Here is a 14,285-nt window from a genome sequence, read left to right as displayed (position 1 = left end):
TGATGTTCCTTTCTGGCAAAAACACCCACAGGAAAGACAGCGTGCTCCTCAACTGCTCTGTGCTGCACGTTGCAGCTTTGACCTCAACGAGGACCACATGGCAAAGGGGGCCAACACTGAGAGCAAAACACACGCAGACCCGGGCTTGGCTCAGGTGTAGTGCATCTTGCTGCGCTGCTTTATTAGTAACAGGAGACAGGATTTGGGGTCCACTGTGGGGAGCAGGTGGGCCAGGTACCTGCTAGGAGAGATGACCCTTCCAGCGTGCAGACAAACCCTGCTCCTGTGCTTGGAGAGCAGTTTGCAGGTGACCCCAATCCAACACTTCCTTCCAAAAGGAAGCACGAGTGAATAAGGAGGTACAGGAACTTTCCCCTCTCTCCCTTCCACAACATGTTACAGCAGTTCAGCTGGTGAACATCTCCATGGCCCAAATGACAGCCCCCTGTCACACATTTCTACACATTTTTGTGTGTATTTCCCCACCCCCCCCCAATATTTTACAACAAAGAAAAACAAACTCTGTAGCTGCAGTGAAGAGCCACGTTCTCCCCATGTCACCCCGTCTYCCTGTCCCAGAGGGAGTGGAAGGCAGTTGGCAGCTGCCAGCCTRGGTGGCTCTGGGCTAGCACGAGCACCTGCTTTGGCTCGCCGGGGCCTCCTGGGGCTTGTCCAGCTTGATGTCAACCACTGGGGGGACAAAGGCAGAGGAAACAGAGTTAAGGAAGGTCACGTAGGTGTTGGAGGGAAGGCAAATCATTGGGGTGCTCTTGAAATCCCGGTTTTGAGAAACATGGGAGAAACAAGAATTTTGATCAGATTCTGACCAGGTTGTTTGCTGAAGCATCCCAGGCTTCAAACCCTTGCTCTTCTCAACCATTTGGTACTATTTGGYCAACAGGGCTGAGAAATTGGGTTTAAAATGGCTTGATGGGGAAGGGGRAAAAGCTCCTGCTGAGGGTTTCTACCACATGCTTCCTGATCCCTCACCCTCTCACCATACCTTAAGGCACTAGCACGCTGGGATATCGTTTGGCAATGACCTGGTTTTGGGGATCCCAGAGGAACTGTGGGTTGGTTAGTGTCCCCTCAGTACCTACAAGCAGAAAAAAAATACCCAGCACATCCTCTTGGAGGTCACTTCCAAAACTGTTAAGGGCAGAAGGGATATCAGGAAGAGGAGGTATGGATTTACAGGGCCAACAGAAATCCTCCTCRTTGATGTTGCATGTAACACATTGATGTTACCATGCCTTTTGATACCATCTCCTGCAGCTATCAGCTCTGGAAGCTCCAGAGGCGGATGAATGGGTTGAGAGGACAGTGCAGGGCCAGGGCTGGCAACACAGAGAGGAACTCRGCCCAGGGGGCCTGTGTCATTCAGCATCTCCATCAACAGCTGTGGGCCGAGACACAGCACATCCATGGATGATACCACAGCACCGATGCGGGTACCTGGCCCGTCRGAGAGCACATTGGCCAAGATATGGGAGCACCGGATCAAGGATCTGTGTCCTCCTTCCCCACATTCCCCCCAGCCCCACTGCTACTCAGCTCCGAGGGCTTCAAGCTCTTCCCACCCTGACCTCAGCCTCGCTTTTGAGACAGGACCAAGGCGTTCCCCCATTGCTACCGCACCTTGTCCCAGCTATTCCTGACAAGGAGAGCTGGTGAGACCCAGCAGGCAGAGGAATCTGCCCCCAGGCCTGGGGCTGTACATGCTCAGAGAAGCCCTTGGCCTCCAGCTTGCTCTTGTACAAGGGAAGGGGACAAAACCCCTCCAACTCGCTTTGCAAAGCCCCGGGGAGCTGCACATGGAAGAAGCTGGAGGATTATTTTAGAAAGGATACTTCCTTCTTTGCCCTTCTCTTGGGAACTCTCCATGCCTGGCAGAGCAGAGGCCACACGCCGGAAGAGCTGCGGGAACATGGGGAAAAGGCTCCGTTTAGGCAATCCAAAGCCTAGGGACTGGCAGCCTGCTTTGTTGAGAGCCTGGCTGGCTCGGGTGCCTTGCAGGGAACGCCAACACCGCGCCGCTCAACGCAGGGCCTCGGCTGCCCGCTCCGCAGCACGGTGCCAGCCCGGGCACGGTGGGAGCCTCTCACCTGTTTCACGTTGTAGCCCGTTTTCGCACTGGTCTCGGTGAACATSACCTTCAGCTCTTTGGCTCGCTGTTCCCCTTCTTCAATCGTTATCTGCCTGAGGACACCGAGGAGGGGACAGGAGGTTAAGCCCAGTGGCATGAACGCTCCCAAAAAGGCTTTGCTACAGGAATGGAGCAAAATGTGCTGTCACCCTCCCCAGGCTTTGCTTTATTTTTTTTCCAGCCATTTTTCCAGTTGACTRGTGGCAAAAAAAGGTCCGATTTGGCAGACATGGTGCCTTCTACCTGACTCAGGCTTCCCCCACTTCAGCACATGTCCCTGGGGCCAAGCCTGTCACATCTGCTTTGTTGTCTCCCACCCGCGTCTCTCCAGGGCTTAAGCCTTGGCTTACCATCTCCAGGAGGGGTTTGTCAATTGCAGACTAGGACTAAGAAAGCCCTCATCAGCCCCAGACAGCCTCCCACCACTGGCACACCATAAACTCCCCCAAGAAGGTCCCTAACCCTTTGGCCTCAKGTTGGCCTCATTTCTACCAGGAAACTCCTGCTTGCTCCAGAGCGGCATCATGTGTGGTTGCATAAGAGCCACCTGCCTCAAGGGGCCACCTACTAGCACAAAAACGAGCCCCTCGGCACCCCCAAAGACCTGCCAGCCCCTCCGCTGAGTGGATACCCCAGRAAGAACCCTCGCAGGTGGATGCCCACCTCACCTCTTGTCCGCGAGGTCCGTCTTGTTGCCCACGAGCATGATGATGACGTCGCTTCCCCTTTCTGTCCGGACATCATCGATCCATTTGGCTGTCTGCTGGAAGGAGTTGAGATCTGTGGGAGAGGAGGCAGAACAGTGCTCAGCCCCCAGGGATGCTCCCGGGCCAGGTTTGGCACTGCTGCCTGAGCCCAGAGCTGCCAGAGAAGACACGATGGTGTCGGGGTGTCAACAGGCACCTTCCAGCCTCTCCAGAGAGCATTTTTAATGCCCACACAGCCAGCACACATACAGGGACTGCAGCCTCAGGTGCCATGGAAAAGGTCCAACTCACTTGTGATATCGTAGACGACCACGGCCACGGTGGAGTCTCGAATGTAGCTGGGGATGAGGCTTCGGAAGCGCTCCTGGCCCGCAGTGTCCCAGAGCTGCAACCGGACCTGCCAAGGGAAGGCAAGAGGGAATGAGAGACTGTCGGCAAACAGAGCAGTGGGAGAGGTCTCGAAACGCAGAAGGGGACATGTGAGAGACAGTGATGGAGGCTCAACAGGAGCTCAGGGAGATTCAGCTCCAGGTGTCCCCCTAAAACACCACCCCAACGTGCACCRTGTCCTCGGCTGTCACTCACATCCGTGGTACTTTGGGGTGAATTTGTTAATCCATCCTCAGGCTCACCGAAGGAACCACGAGGAAGGTAGACACCACACTCCCCATGACATGGGATCCCACTGCCGGCTACTCCATCCATGGGTTGTCAGTGGGTTTCTTTAGGATGGTGTTGGGTAACAGAGCCAGCACAGGCTGCACTTCTGTGCTGCTGTCCTCATTTTGCAGCTCTCCTCTCCCTGTTGTCTGCTCCCATTTCCACTACCATTTCCCAAATTACCTCCTCCTCAAACCCATCAGGAAGCTTTAAGTGGCAGCCCTGCCCTTCACAACTGTCTTCCATAACGCCTGTGAGCAGATGGGGAACAACCAAGTTCTCCTTCCTCTCTCCACGCATGCTTTTTAGGGGCAGCATGGACACAACTTGCCCCCAGGAGGTCACAGATAGGGACGGGCTCTCGTGGAGAGCTCACAGCGAGCAAAGTGGCAGTCACATCTCCTGCTACTCACCGTCCGGTCCTCCAGATACATGGTTTTTGATAAGAAGTCAATGCCRATTGTGGCCTGTAAGAGAAGAAGAGGAGAAATGAAGAGCAGGAAGAGTTGTCAAGGGGGAAATGTAGAGCTCTGCGGCTGCTTGCAGGGTACAGAGCAGCTGTGAGAGCACCTGGCCCCACGTTGCTCCTGCAACTCCGGGACATCCCTGGGGTCCTGCAGCTCCTGTCTGCTAAGGGCAACTGGAGAGAGGAAAGAGCTGGAGTTTGGGAAATGATGAGCTCAGTATCTGGCGTCAGGTCTCAGCGAGGCAGGTAACCTGGTTTCAGTGCTCAGGCGCTCGCCAGCACTCAGATGAGCATCACTTAAATGGAGCTGGTGCAGGAGGGAGCGGGAGGGAGGATGAGATCACGCCGCGGCAGGAGAAAGGGTCCCTACGTGAGGGGAAACAGGCCACACGGCCAAGTCTCAGGAGCACATTAGGTGGCTGGAAAGCAGCRGTGCCAGCCAGAGCATCCCCTTAATTGCACCGCCTTTGCCTGCGGAGAAAGGCCATTAGCAGCGGATCYCATCAGCAGGCACAGAGGAAATGGGAGGCACCGCAGGGAAATGTTCGCCTCTACTTAATGGGGGCCTTTGAAGAACGAGCATAATCTCGTTCTTTAAAGAAAAAAGCACGTCGTTTCAGGAGGGTGGTCAGCTCAGCAAAAGCTTTCCTGGGCTCAAGGGGTGACAAGCACCTGGAAATGATCCAGCGGGAGTTACTAAAGGGAAAAATYGGGCCAGGCTCAGCACGGGCTCTGCATTCCCTCTACACTGCACATGGAGCCAAAGGAACAAGGGTTTCACAGTTAAAGGGCATCAAAATGGGGGCAGCCATGCTTAGAGATGATGGAGCCTGCACAGAGCTTGCAAGGGGGCTGCGGAAGGGGAAAGAAAGGGAAAGGAGCCAATGCAGTCAGCGAAAAAGAGCTGTGGGCTCACCCAGCAGCACAGGGAGATTTTGAACAGGCAGTGGGAATACTCCCTARTCCTGCAGCAGGGTGTCCAGAGAGGCTGCGACTTCCCCATCACCTTTACTTTAGGTTCTGGTGAGAAAAACAGGTTGTCCAGAAGGGGTCAAGCAGGGCTGAAGCTGCCTTGAGCAGGGGCATTGCCTGGAGCTACTTGCTCTCCTCCTTCCTCTACTTGGGTTCCCTCTGCCCCTTGGCTGACATCCTTTCTGCTGGCCACCTCGCTGAGCTGGAGGAAAGCAGCTTCCCAAACAGGAAACCTCTCTTCTCCCCATTCTCCAGCTGCTAATCACGCTGTTCCCAGGTACAAGGACGCAAAGAAACCACAGAAAGGCCAATGGTCCCTGCGATTTTAGGGCTGGTTGAGCACTGACATGGCCTGTAGTGCACCACAAGGGAGATCTGCTTGCACAGGATGGCTGGTATGTGTGCAGGGAGGTCCTAAAGAGGTGCTGCACTCGTGCATGGTGAGGGACTGCAGCCTGCCCTGACAGCTCAGCACAGGTTTCCACCCATTTCTGGAGAAGCAGCTACACTGGAGGCCAATTCCATCTCCTCCAGAATATGGCCAGCCTGCGGTGTGGTGGAAAGTGGACCTCCAGGTGGAAATATTTTATCAAATGGTTCTGAGGCAGTAACATTCCCAGCCTGTTGGGAAGGGGAGATGCCTGAGGAGCTCACGGGTATGAAGCAGTTTGGGTTTGAGCACTACTAGAAAGAGGGAAACTCTCACCTGATAYGTGTTGTCAAAGCTGTCATACATGAACCTCGTGATCAGCGATGTCTTCCCAACTGCAAGAGAAGGAGACAGGATGAGGTGGGTAGGCCAGGAAATGGGGAAGCGCATCTGCACCTGGCAGGCTCACTGATGGCCACCCTCCAGSTATTTAGGAGGCGTTCCTCCAGGTGGAAAACATGGCCAGTGATCACAGTGCAGGTGTGAGAACAGCCCCATTCCAGCTCCAGAAGGGCAAAGCCCAGGGCTTTTCCTTGCCTCCAGCCTGCTGAAGCCTGGTAGATGGCTACCAGGTCCAGCCACCAAAGACGCTGTGCAAGACATAACCACCTTCCTCTTCCACATTCTCCAGGCCAGCACAGGAATATACGTGCACATAGGTGTATGTAGCTAGGCCAAAGAAAGCCATGGACGATGCTAGCCCAGCAAGAAGGTGGTGAGAGCTGGATTGCTATCCRGAAGGGACTAAAAACACCTGGGTAAGAAGTACTCACATGTCAGGTAACCCCTCACATGGCTGGACTTCACTGCAACAAGACATGGGCCAAAGTCAGGCTCCCTCTGTTTCCATGACCAAGAGATGCATCTCTCAACCATCAGCCTTAGGGGACACAACTAATCAAACCCTCAAAACAAAAGTCACTTGTTTGCCCCCAAAATTTGTGCATCTGTGTCAGTAAACCTCCCTAGGTAGGAAGCYTTCCCTCTCCCCAGTACATCCTCATTATATCTTGTCTGGGGTTAGAAACCCCACTTTGCACTGGCTTTTTGCCCATCTGCAGTCCCACAGCAGTGGCACGGTCTCCCTGGGGGAACACTTTGTGCCCTGGGCAGCAGTTGCTGAATCAAGCAGCGATGCGCATGCGGGAAGCCCGGCTCCTGAGCATCTAGCTGTTAATTATGGATCTGGGTGATCCAGACTAATTAAACACTCTCATTTTCCCTCGGTTGCTGGAAGGACTGYGGCCCACACGGGGGTTTGACTCAATTTCTGGTGCCCATCAGGAGGCACTGAGGCAGAGCCCTTCTTCAGGGCGCCCTGCACCAGCTCCCATCCTTGGAGCTGCACCTCCTTGGAGCTGCATCCCAACGCTTGCCTGCACCTCACCCCCTGAACACCACGGTTGCAGCTCAATGTAAGTTTGACTGTAAAAAAGAGCTCCCTGGAACAGGGACGAAGGAAGGACATGCAGCAAAATCTAAGAAAGGCAAGCAAGGGCTCACCAGCATCCCGGTATGGGGAACAAGCAGCTCACAGCCACTGGATGGACAAACTATCCCAAGTGTCTCCTTGCAAGAAGACCTCCCTGCTCATCCCACACTCACAACCAACCCACACGTGCCACTATTTTGCCAGTATTCCCTTGCGTTATTTTACTGGTCAAACAGGTGAAAATACCCAGGATTTGAGCTGCAAAGAGAAAAGCCCCRAACCAAAACACGGACTGAAGAGAAGCGGTGCCCACGTGGACGTGTGGACGAGTGGCATAGCTAGGGCAAGGCCACAATCCCCCCGGCTCGGTGTGGCCACGTCACACACGTGCTGGTGCATCAGCRCCGGGGAGGCTCTTTGCTGATCTGCTCGTCAGCTCGCCTGCTCTTTAGGAGACCTGTACCTGACCCGCAGTCCCTGTGCTCAGCCCTTCCCCACGGTGCGGAGCCAACGGAGCAAGTCAGGGCTGAAGGCAGAGCAGAACCGAGCGTGTTCTACCACCCTAGCAGCAGGACAAAACCCTCGGGCACCTCTCCACGCCGCAGCTCACACGGAAAGTCACCGCCAGGAGGTCCCTCCCAGGCTGGGGACAACGGCACACACCGCGGCAGAGCACACCAAGCACCCCAAAGCCGCTTTTCCAAAGCCTCAGAGAGGACAAAACCAGCAGAGACRGGTGACCAATCCCTTCCACCTCAACAGCTATTCATTTTAGAATATCCTGAGGTTGCTTTTCTGCCCTGCTTTCCAGCAGTTTGTCATCTGAGCTCAAACAGACCTTTAAAAAAGGATTTATTTATTTACTAACTTATTTATGTATTTCTGCGTGGTTGTTTCACGCATACTCACCGGGGCCAGCTTTGCTGTTCCCAGCAGCAGGGCTGCAGCTCTGTGCCCGGGGGCAGAGACCTCCCTCTCCGCCTCTGCCCTCCCTGCACAGCAAAATGGGTTTCACTCGGGGCCACGGGAATCGGACAGTTATGTTGTTTTCTCTTCCTTAAGGATCTTGGAATTAGGATTAGGGATTGGGAACGGATTGACCAACACAAAAACCTAAAAATCAAGGGCTACTCTTATCAGAGTCCTTAATGATCGTGAATCTTGGGTATTTAAACTCCAATCGGTCATTTTTGTCCCATCTGAAAAAGGAAGTTTCTTTTTTGGTTCCACTGAAGAAATACAATCCAGGTTGAAAACGAGGATATTGTGGATGGACGCGGAAACTTGGCAGCTAAAGTCAAGGTTTTATAACCACATCTCCAGGCTACAGCCTAAGATTTACAATCAATCTGTGAATGGGTTGGCAGGGTCACACTGCAAAACATAAAAATCATCTGCAGAAATCTTATTGCTTCCTCCACGGCTCCTGCAGACACGAGATCAAAGCCATTTGATTTGATTTTTTTTTTTTTTTTTTTTTTTTTGCCTGCTGCACCTCTAGTTTATGGTTCGCTATGTCCCTTAGCCTCTGATTCTGATCTTGCAAGCTCACGTTATGCTGTAATGCTCCTCAATATCCTACTTTCTGCTCTGGTGAAGGTCACTGCTCCAATGCTTTAACCATGGGGGCATTTCGGGGGAAGCAGAACCCCCCCAATTTTCAGGTGTCCCTTTGCTGTACGCAGCAGCGGCCCATCCTGGATGGACAACACGTCCCTAAGAAAGACAAAAAGACGGTTTGGGGCAGACAATCCACCGAGCACTGCAGGTGATTCACGCCGTGGGTCCTCCAGACTGGTCCCTCCTTGGCCCCGGCTGCTGGAGTCAACACGCGTTCCAGATGCTTAAGSTGACAGCTGGAAACGGATGGGATTTGCTTCAGGAGCCTGGGATGCAGAGGAGAAGCAAAGGGAGTTCTCATGGGGTTCAGGACAAGAGGAAACGGCCTCAAGTTGCACCAGGGGAGGTTCAGTTGGATATTAGGAAATTTTTCTATGTGGAAAGAAGTCAAGCATTGGAATAGGCTGCCCGGGGGTGCGGTGGAGTCACCGTCCCTGGGAGCATTCAAGGAACATGTGGATGAGGTAACTGGGACACGCTGCAGCGGGCGGCGTGGTGACAGGCTTGCCGTTGGCCTCAATGATCTCAAAGGTCTTTTCCAGCCACAATGATTCTACGATTCGAAGGAGGTGACACGACGGGAGAGCTGGGATGGGCAGCGCTAGGAAAGCGCAGACGCGACGAGAATGAGAGAGGGGACCGCGGGGATCAAAGGGAGCGCAGCGGGAAGAGAATGCAAAGCAGAGCTACCCTGATGTATAATTAAGAACCTTGCTGGCCTCCCTGCTGAGCAGAGCCAGCCCCGCTCCTGCAGGCGCCCTCRGACCAGCCTTGCAGGAGCCTCCAACGCAAGGCGGGGGCAGCAGGGCTGCGGATCAGGTGCTATAAAGGCACCGCTGGGACTCGCTCCTGGCCAGACAGTCCTATTTAACCATGACAGCGGAGTGAGTGCAAGGGGAAGGGTCCCTCTGTGCCTTCAGCCCAGCTCCCTCTCCGTGGGGCGGAGGAAGCCGGGTTGCCTGGGATCAGCRAGCCACGGCACTCCCCACCCGCTCCGCAGCCAGCTCTCCCAAAGGACAGAGCGTGGGACAAGCACCAAGGACTCCCAGGCTCAGAGGAATGCTACAAATGCTCCGTTGAGTTTTAGGTGGGTACCTGGTCCCCGCTTTTGGCGGCATCTTCATGGGTCTCCAAACCACCAGACACCTTTGCGAGCTGGTAGCGATCTCCTGCCCTAACGCAGCACGCAGTGCATGCTCAATCAGGAGAGCAGTGCAGAAAACACCCTTCGACCAGCAAGGCAGAGCTTTCTTCTTCATCCTTCAACCAATACGTAATGCGTTTTCTCAGCTGAAACCCACGCATTTGCAGCAAGCTGAGTCTACTTTTTCAGGAAAAAAGAATAAACAGGGAAAGAAGGTTCACCTTTTAGCAGGGGGTTTAGCAGCAAGATGCTGCTGCTCACCAGAGTCATCCAGCACGAGCACAAACGGCTGAACCTGCTGCAATTGCACCAAAAAGCAAGGAGAGGGGTGCAAAGGGGCAAAACCGGGGTGCAAAGGGGCTCCTGCTTCCCCTTCCACAGCAGCCGCTGGCCTGGAAGCGTGGCGGAAATGCCACTATAAACCAGGAGTGGGAGGAAGCAGCGTTAACCCCCTTGCAGGTTTCACCTCCTTTGCTCTGAGCAATACGAGGTGCAGGAGACAGCGGYGCCTATTCGCAGTGCTACGGACCGAAACAGCCCTTGCATTTACAAGGCACGGCGGAGGCTTGCGGCGTTTCTCCGTGGAGATTTTCACCAGCAGAAGCCAGGCTCCCAGGTGTTTTCAAGTCCCTGCGCGGCAGTAAAGTCACCTGGAGATGCTACGTGGGAGCGAAGCAGCAGAAGGCAGGGCGGGCACCGCGGGCGGCCGCCCTCGGCCCCGGCGGCGCCAGGAGTCGCTGGGCTCAGCAGCAGCGACCCGGGCACTGGGACCAAACCCGGGTGCTGCTGCAGACCCTCCACCTCCTCCCGGACATCCGCTRTCCTGGCATCCCTCATCCCACCAGTGCAAAGAGCCGCCGGCCGAAGCCCCCCACCCCTTCTCGCTGCCTTGGGGGCTGCATCAAGCCCCCCACATCTTCTGCGGCCACCGCTCAGGGCAAAGACAAGCCAGCCCTGGGGTCTCCACAGCCTGCCCTTCTCCAGCCCCACCAGGTCTCTGCCCCTCTGCAGCCCCCCTCCAGCCCARCTTGGTCCTCCCTGCCCCACTGCAGCCCACCCTGCAGCCCCACAAGCCCAGCTTGGTCCTCCCTGCCCCACTGCAGCCCACCCTGCAGCCCACCCTGCAGCCCCCTCCAGCCCAGCCTGGTCCTCCCTGCCCCACTGCAGCCCCTCCAGCCCAGCTCAGTCTGCCCTGCCCCACTGCAGCCCTCTTCCCTATCCTGGTTTGCTCCATCCTTGGGTGGATGTCTGTACCGCCCTGCAGCTCCCTGCCCCTCCCTTGCCCACCTCATCCCCACCACCTCATTGCAGCCCTCTGCCCCACTGCAGCTCTGTCCCCTTGCCCCACTGCAGCCCCCTGCCCCACTGCAGCTCCATCTCCCTGCCCCACTGCAGCCCCCCAGACCTCCTGCAGCCCCCCAGCTTGGCCTAATCCCCGTGCCCCACTGCAGCCCCCCATCCCCTCTGCCCCCTCCATCCCCGCTGCAGTCTCCCAGTCCCCTTGCCCCACGGCAGCCCCCTACTCTCACTGCAGCCCCCTGCGCTACTCAGCCCCCTGCCCCACTGCAGCCCCCCAGCCTCAATGCAGCCCCCCCGGTGCAGCTCCGTCCCCCTGCCCCACTGCAGCCCCCCGGCGCGGCTCAGCCCCCCTGCAGCCTTGCAGCCCCGCTCACCGCTCTGCTCCCCCAGGAAGACGAGCTTGAACTTGCGCAGCGGGCTGCCCAGCTCCGCTCCGGCCGACATGGTGCCGGGCCGGGCTGGCCGGGCCCGCGGGCGCGGCCGCCGCTGCGCGTGCGCGGAGCCGCGGCGCCCTGAGGGAGCGCAGCGCGCGGGTAGCGCGCCGAGGCGACACGCGTGGAAAAGTGACGTTTAATCATAAAAAACAACCACCACCACCACCACGGACACGCGCGCGAACACGCACTCGGCGATGAGGTGTTCCCCACAGGTCCTGTGCCCTGTCCCCAGCGAGATGTGGGCGGGRAGAGGGACCCGTCCCCAGCGCTTCTCCTCTCCCGCCGGGTGGGCGCGGACACGCGGACCCCAAGCAGCTCCCTGGAGAAGGGCAGAGGCCGGAGCCTTCCCGGAGAACCGCAACAGCCCAAGGTTCCTGCTGGCCTCTCCACACGTGGCGGCCGCCCCCTTGCCATGAGCCAGGGTCTGGTCGTGCCTCGCGCTGGCACCTGCCCGTGGCCAGCATGGCGAGTTCCTCACGGGCTGCCTTGTGTCTGGTGAGATCCTTATGGGCTGCCTTGTTTCTGACAAGCTCCTCATGGGCTGCCCTGTGTCTGGTGAGGTCCTCATGGGCTGCCCTGTATCTGGTGAGATCCTCATGGGCTGCCCTGTATCTGACAAGCTCCTCATGGGCTGTCCTGTATCTGGTGAGGTCCTTACGGGTTGCCCTGTATCTGGTGAGATCCTCATGGGCTGCCTTGTATCTGAGTTCTTCATGGGCTGTCCTCTGTCTGGTGAGATCCTCATGGGCTGCCCTGTATCTGGCAAGTCCCTCATGGGCTGCCCTCTGTCTGGTGAGGTCCTCATGTATCTGGCGAGTTCCTCATGGGCTGCCTCGTAACACGGGTGAGCGGCCTGCGCTGGGTTTCCACAGCCCTCCTGAAGGGTCTGTCTGGCAAGTGCYGCCTCGGGAGCCAAGATGGGGACGTTCTGCCATGGGCTCCCGAGACAGGCTGCAGTGCAAGTTGCTGTAGAGGAGGCTGGAGCTCAGCTGCTAATATGAAGTTGCTCCCTTATGAAAAGAAAGAAAAAAATAAAGACAATGGCAAAGTACTGGGAGTGGATGTGGGCAGGCTGGGCAGGCGCCGTCAGAGCCAGTCCTTGGGCAGGCTACACCAGCCCTGCTGCCTTCTCCTGCACGTTGTATTCCTTGCTCTTCTTCACTTTCCAGCTGATGAGCGCGAGCAGCACGGTGCCTATCACTTTGTATCCAACCTGCAGACCCAAGTACCTGCCAAGACAAAGGAGAAGAGTCATCATTCCTGTCAGGAACAATACAGGGCCTTGTCCTGTGCAAGGATGGCATTGCTGCTGTGCGGGCAATGGAGCCCAGCTTGTCCCATCCTGCTGGGCACTGGGTTGATTTGTGGCCTGTTCCCATTCCAGCTTCCAGTGCTGCTGTGGTGGGAAACACTGGGGCAGGATTCCCCCACAACATCAGGACATGGCCTGTGCTGTGCTTCAATGTTCAGAGCTAGACCTAGATGTATGCTGGGGACATGCGAACTGAGAGACCTGATTTGTAGTCCTCCAATTTCTGCCTTGAAAGTGATACCATGGGATGTAAATTTTCTTGGTGAGGCAAGATGGCAGGTGAACCTAACAAGGGCACACATGACTATGCAGGATGGAGCCTCAAACACCCAAGGCTAGGCCCCAGGGACTGCCTCTTAGCTAGWCCAAGAGATGATGTTGAGGAGGTGTGTGGCGCATGAGCATGGTGCATTCACCTTCCTGGGGGTATTTTGCATCCTAGAAGAACGTTTTTGAGGTTTCTACAGAAACATTGAACGTGTGCAATCAAATGTGTGTGGGCACATGTGGTGGTGACCTGGTGGAGCGAGCGCGCATGGGTACCTGTTGCGGAGGAAGTCATTGTTGTAGTAGGCACAGAACCTGCGCTGGGTGCACTGTTTCTGCCAGTAGATGCAGGAAGAGTCAATGAGGGCACCGAACATGGCTGGAGCTGGCAACCAGGCTTTGAAGAGAGGGAGAGAGGTGGGTCAGGCCACATGTCGCTGCTGACCCCCCTTCCTGTCCTGCGGAGTCATATGTCTTTGTGCTTAAATACTTCAACCCCTGGGGTCAAACCCAGCAGCTCTCAAAGCAAGCATGAAGGGCACTCYGTTCATCAGCTTCCCTTTGCCTGCTGTCCCTTTGCCTCCCTGGGAACGTTCAACATCACTTGTGGCCTGAGCAAACACTTTAGTGAGTCACCCACCACTGCCTCTTGTTTCTTGGAGACCCTTCAACACCATAAGGGAGAGATCTCAGTTGATTACTGGAGCCATGGCAAATCAGGACCTGGCCCTCACTGCCTCCCTGTGGAGGGTGGCTGTAAATGAGGGTTTGCAGCTTTTTATTGGCATGGGGAAACTTAAGGCTCAAACCTAAACCAGGTTGCACGCTACAGGAACCCACCAAATGGCCCAAGTTAATCCTACAGAAAGAGATGGCAGACCCTGAGAGTCCTCTTTTGCTTTCTCCCCATTTAGGCAGTTGCTGAAAGGTTGTGTGGGAGATGTAAAGGGAAGGACACTCACCTAACACTCTCATTAGCAAGAACTGGACTCCAATAGCAAATGACTTCTCATCTTGATTCACCACCCTGCAAGAGAGAAGTCAGGGGGGTTGAGAGCTAGCAGAAAGACGCCCTTGTCACCAAGAGTGGACAGCTGCCATGCGTGGCTTGCAGCACTGCGCTCAGGTTTCTGGGTTCACCGAGTCTAACAGGAGKCATCAGGCTTAGCTGCTTAGAACCACATTTCTCCCCAGTGACTAAGAACAGAAAAGAGCTGGAAAGCCCAGGAGAAGACACCAAATGATTCTCAGGAGAGTGAGATGAGATCAGAGAYCTTCACTGAGGAGCTCTGCTTGGAAACCCATGGAGATTTTCAGGGAAAAGTCATGAAGGCAATGAAAAATGGGGGTTTTAGCTTTTAAGAAATGTCTTGCTCAGTTTTCCCAGAAAGCT

General features: G+C 55.8%; 2 protein-coding genes and 1 long non-coding RNA gene across 3 annotated transcripts in view; all 3 read right to left on the bottom strand.

Annotated features, from left to right (window-relative positions):
* Positions 1 to 510: 510 nt before the first annotated feature.
* Positions 511 to 11,320, bottom strand: RAB6B (RAB6B, member RAS oncogene family). Its single transcript, XM_026036426.1, has 8 exons — positions 11,251 to 11,320; positions 5,658 to 5,716; positions 3,927 to 3,980; positions 3,145 to 3,250; positions 2,815 to 2,926; positions 2,106 to 2,199; positions 1,851 to 1,917; positions 511 to 690 (listed from the first exon to the last, which is right to left on the bottom strand). The coding sequence occupies exons 1-8, from the start codon at positions 11,318 to 11,320 to the stop codon at positions 626 to 628; spliced, it is 627 nt and encodes a 208-aa protein (XP_025892211.1). The 3' UTR covers positions 511 to 625.
* On the bottom strand, positions 9,477 to 9,926 carry LOC112944898. The gene is made up of 2 exons (XR_003248858.1): positions 9,799 to 9,926; positions 9,477 to 9,693 (listed from the first exon to the last, which is right to left on the bottom strand). It is a non-coding gene; the product is annotated as an uncharacterized LOC112944898 (long non-coding RNA).
* A 1,037-nt stretch (positions 11,321 to 12,357) lies between the features above and the next one.
* SLCO2A1 (solute carrier organic anion transporter family member 2A1) overlaps positions 12,358 to 14,285 on the bottom strand; it is a 36,604-nt gene continuing 34,676 nt past the window's right edge. Inside the window, exons 12-14 of the mRNA XM_026036430.1 lie at positions 13,855 to 13,919; positions 13,169 to 13,289; positions 12,358 to 12,542 (exon numbers count right to left, since the gene is read on the bottom strand). Coding sequence (XP_025892215.1) covers positions 12,422 to 12,542; positions 13,169 to 13,289; positions 13,855 to 13,919 — 307 coding nt within the window. The 3' untranslated portion in view covers positions 12,358 to 12,421. The remainder of the gene's footprint in view (positions 12,543 to 13,168; positions 13,290 to 13,854; positions 13,920 to 14,285) is intronic.

This window comes from Nothoprocta perdicaria, unplaced genomic scaffold (genome assembly GCF_003342845.1).
Source record: "Nothoprocta perdicaria isolate Ctin4 unplaced genomic scaffold, notPer1 scaffold_177, whole genome shotgun sequence".
Lineage (NCBI taxonomy): Eukaryota > Metazoa > Chordata > Aves > Tinamiformes > Tinamidae > Nothoprocta > Nothoprocta perdicaria.
This window is presented reverse-complemented; position numbering and strand designations above follow the sequence as displayed.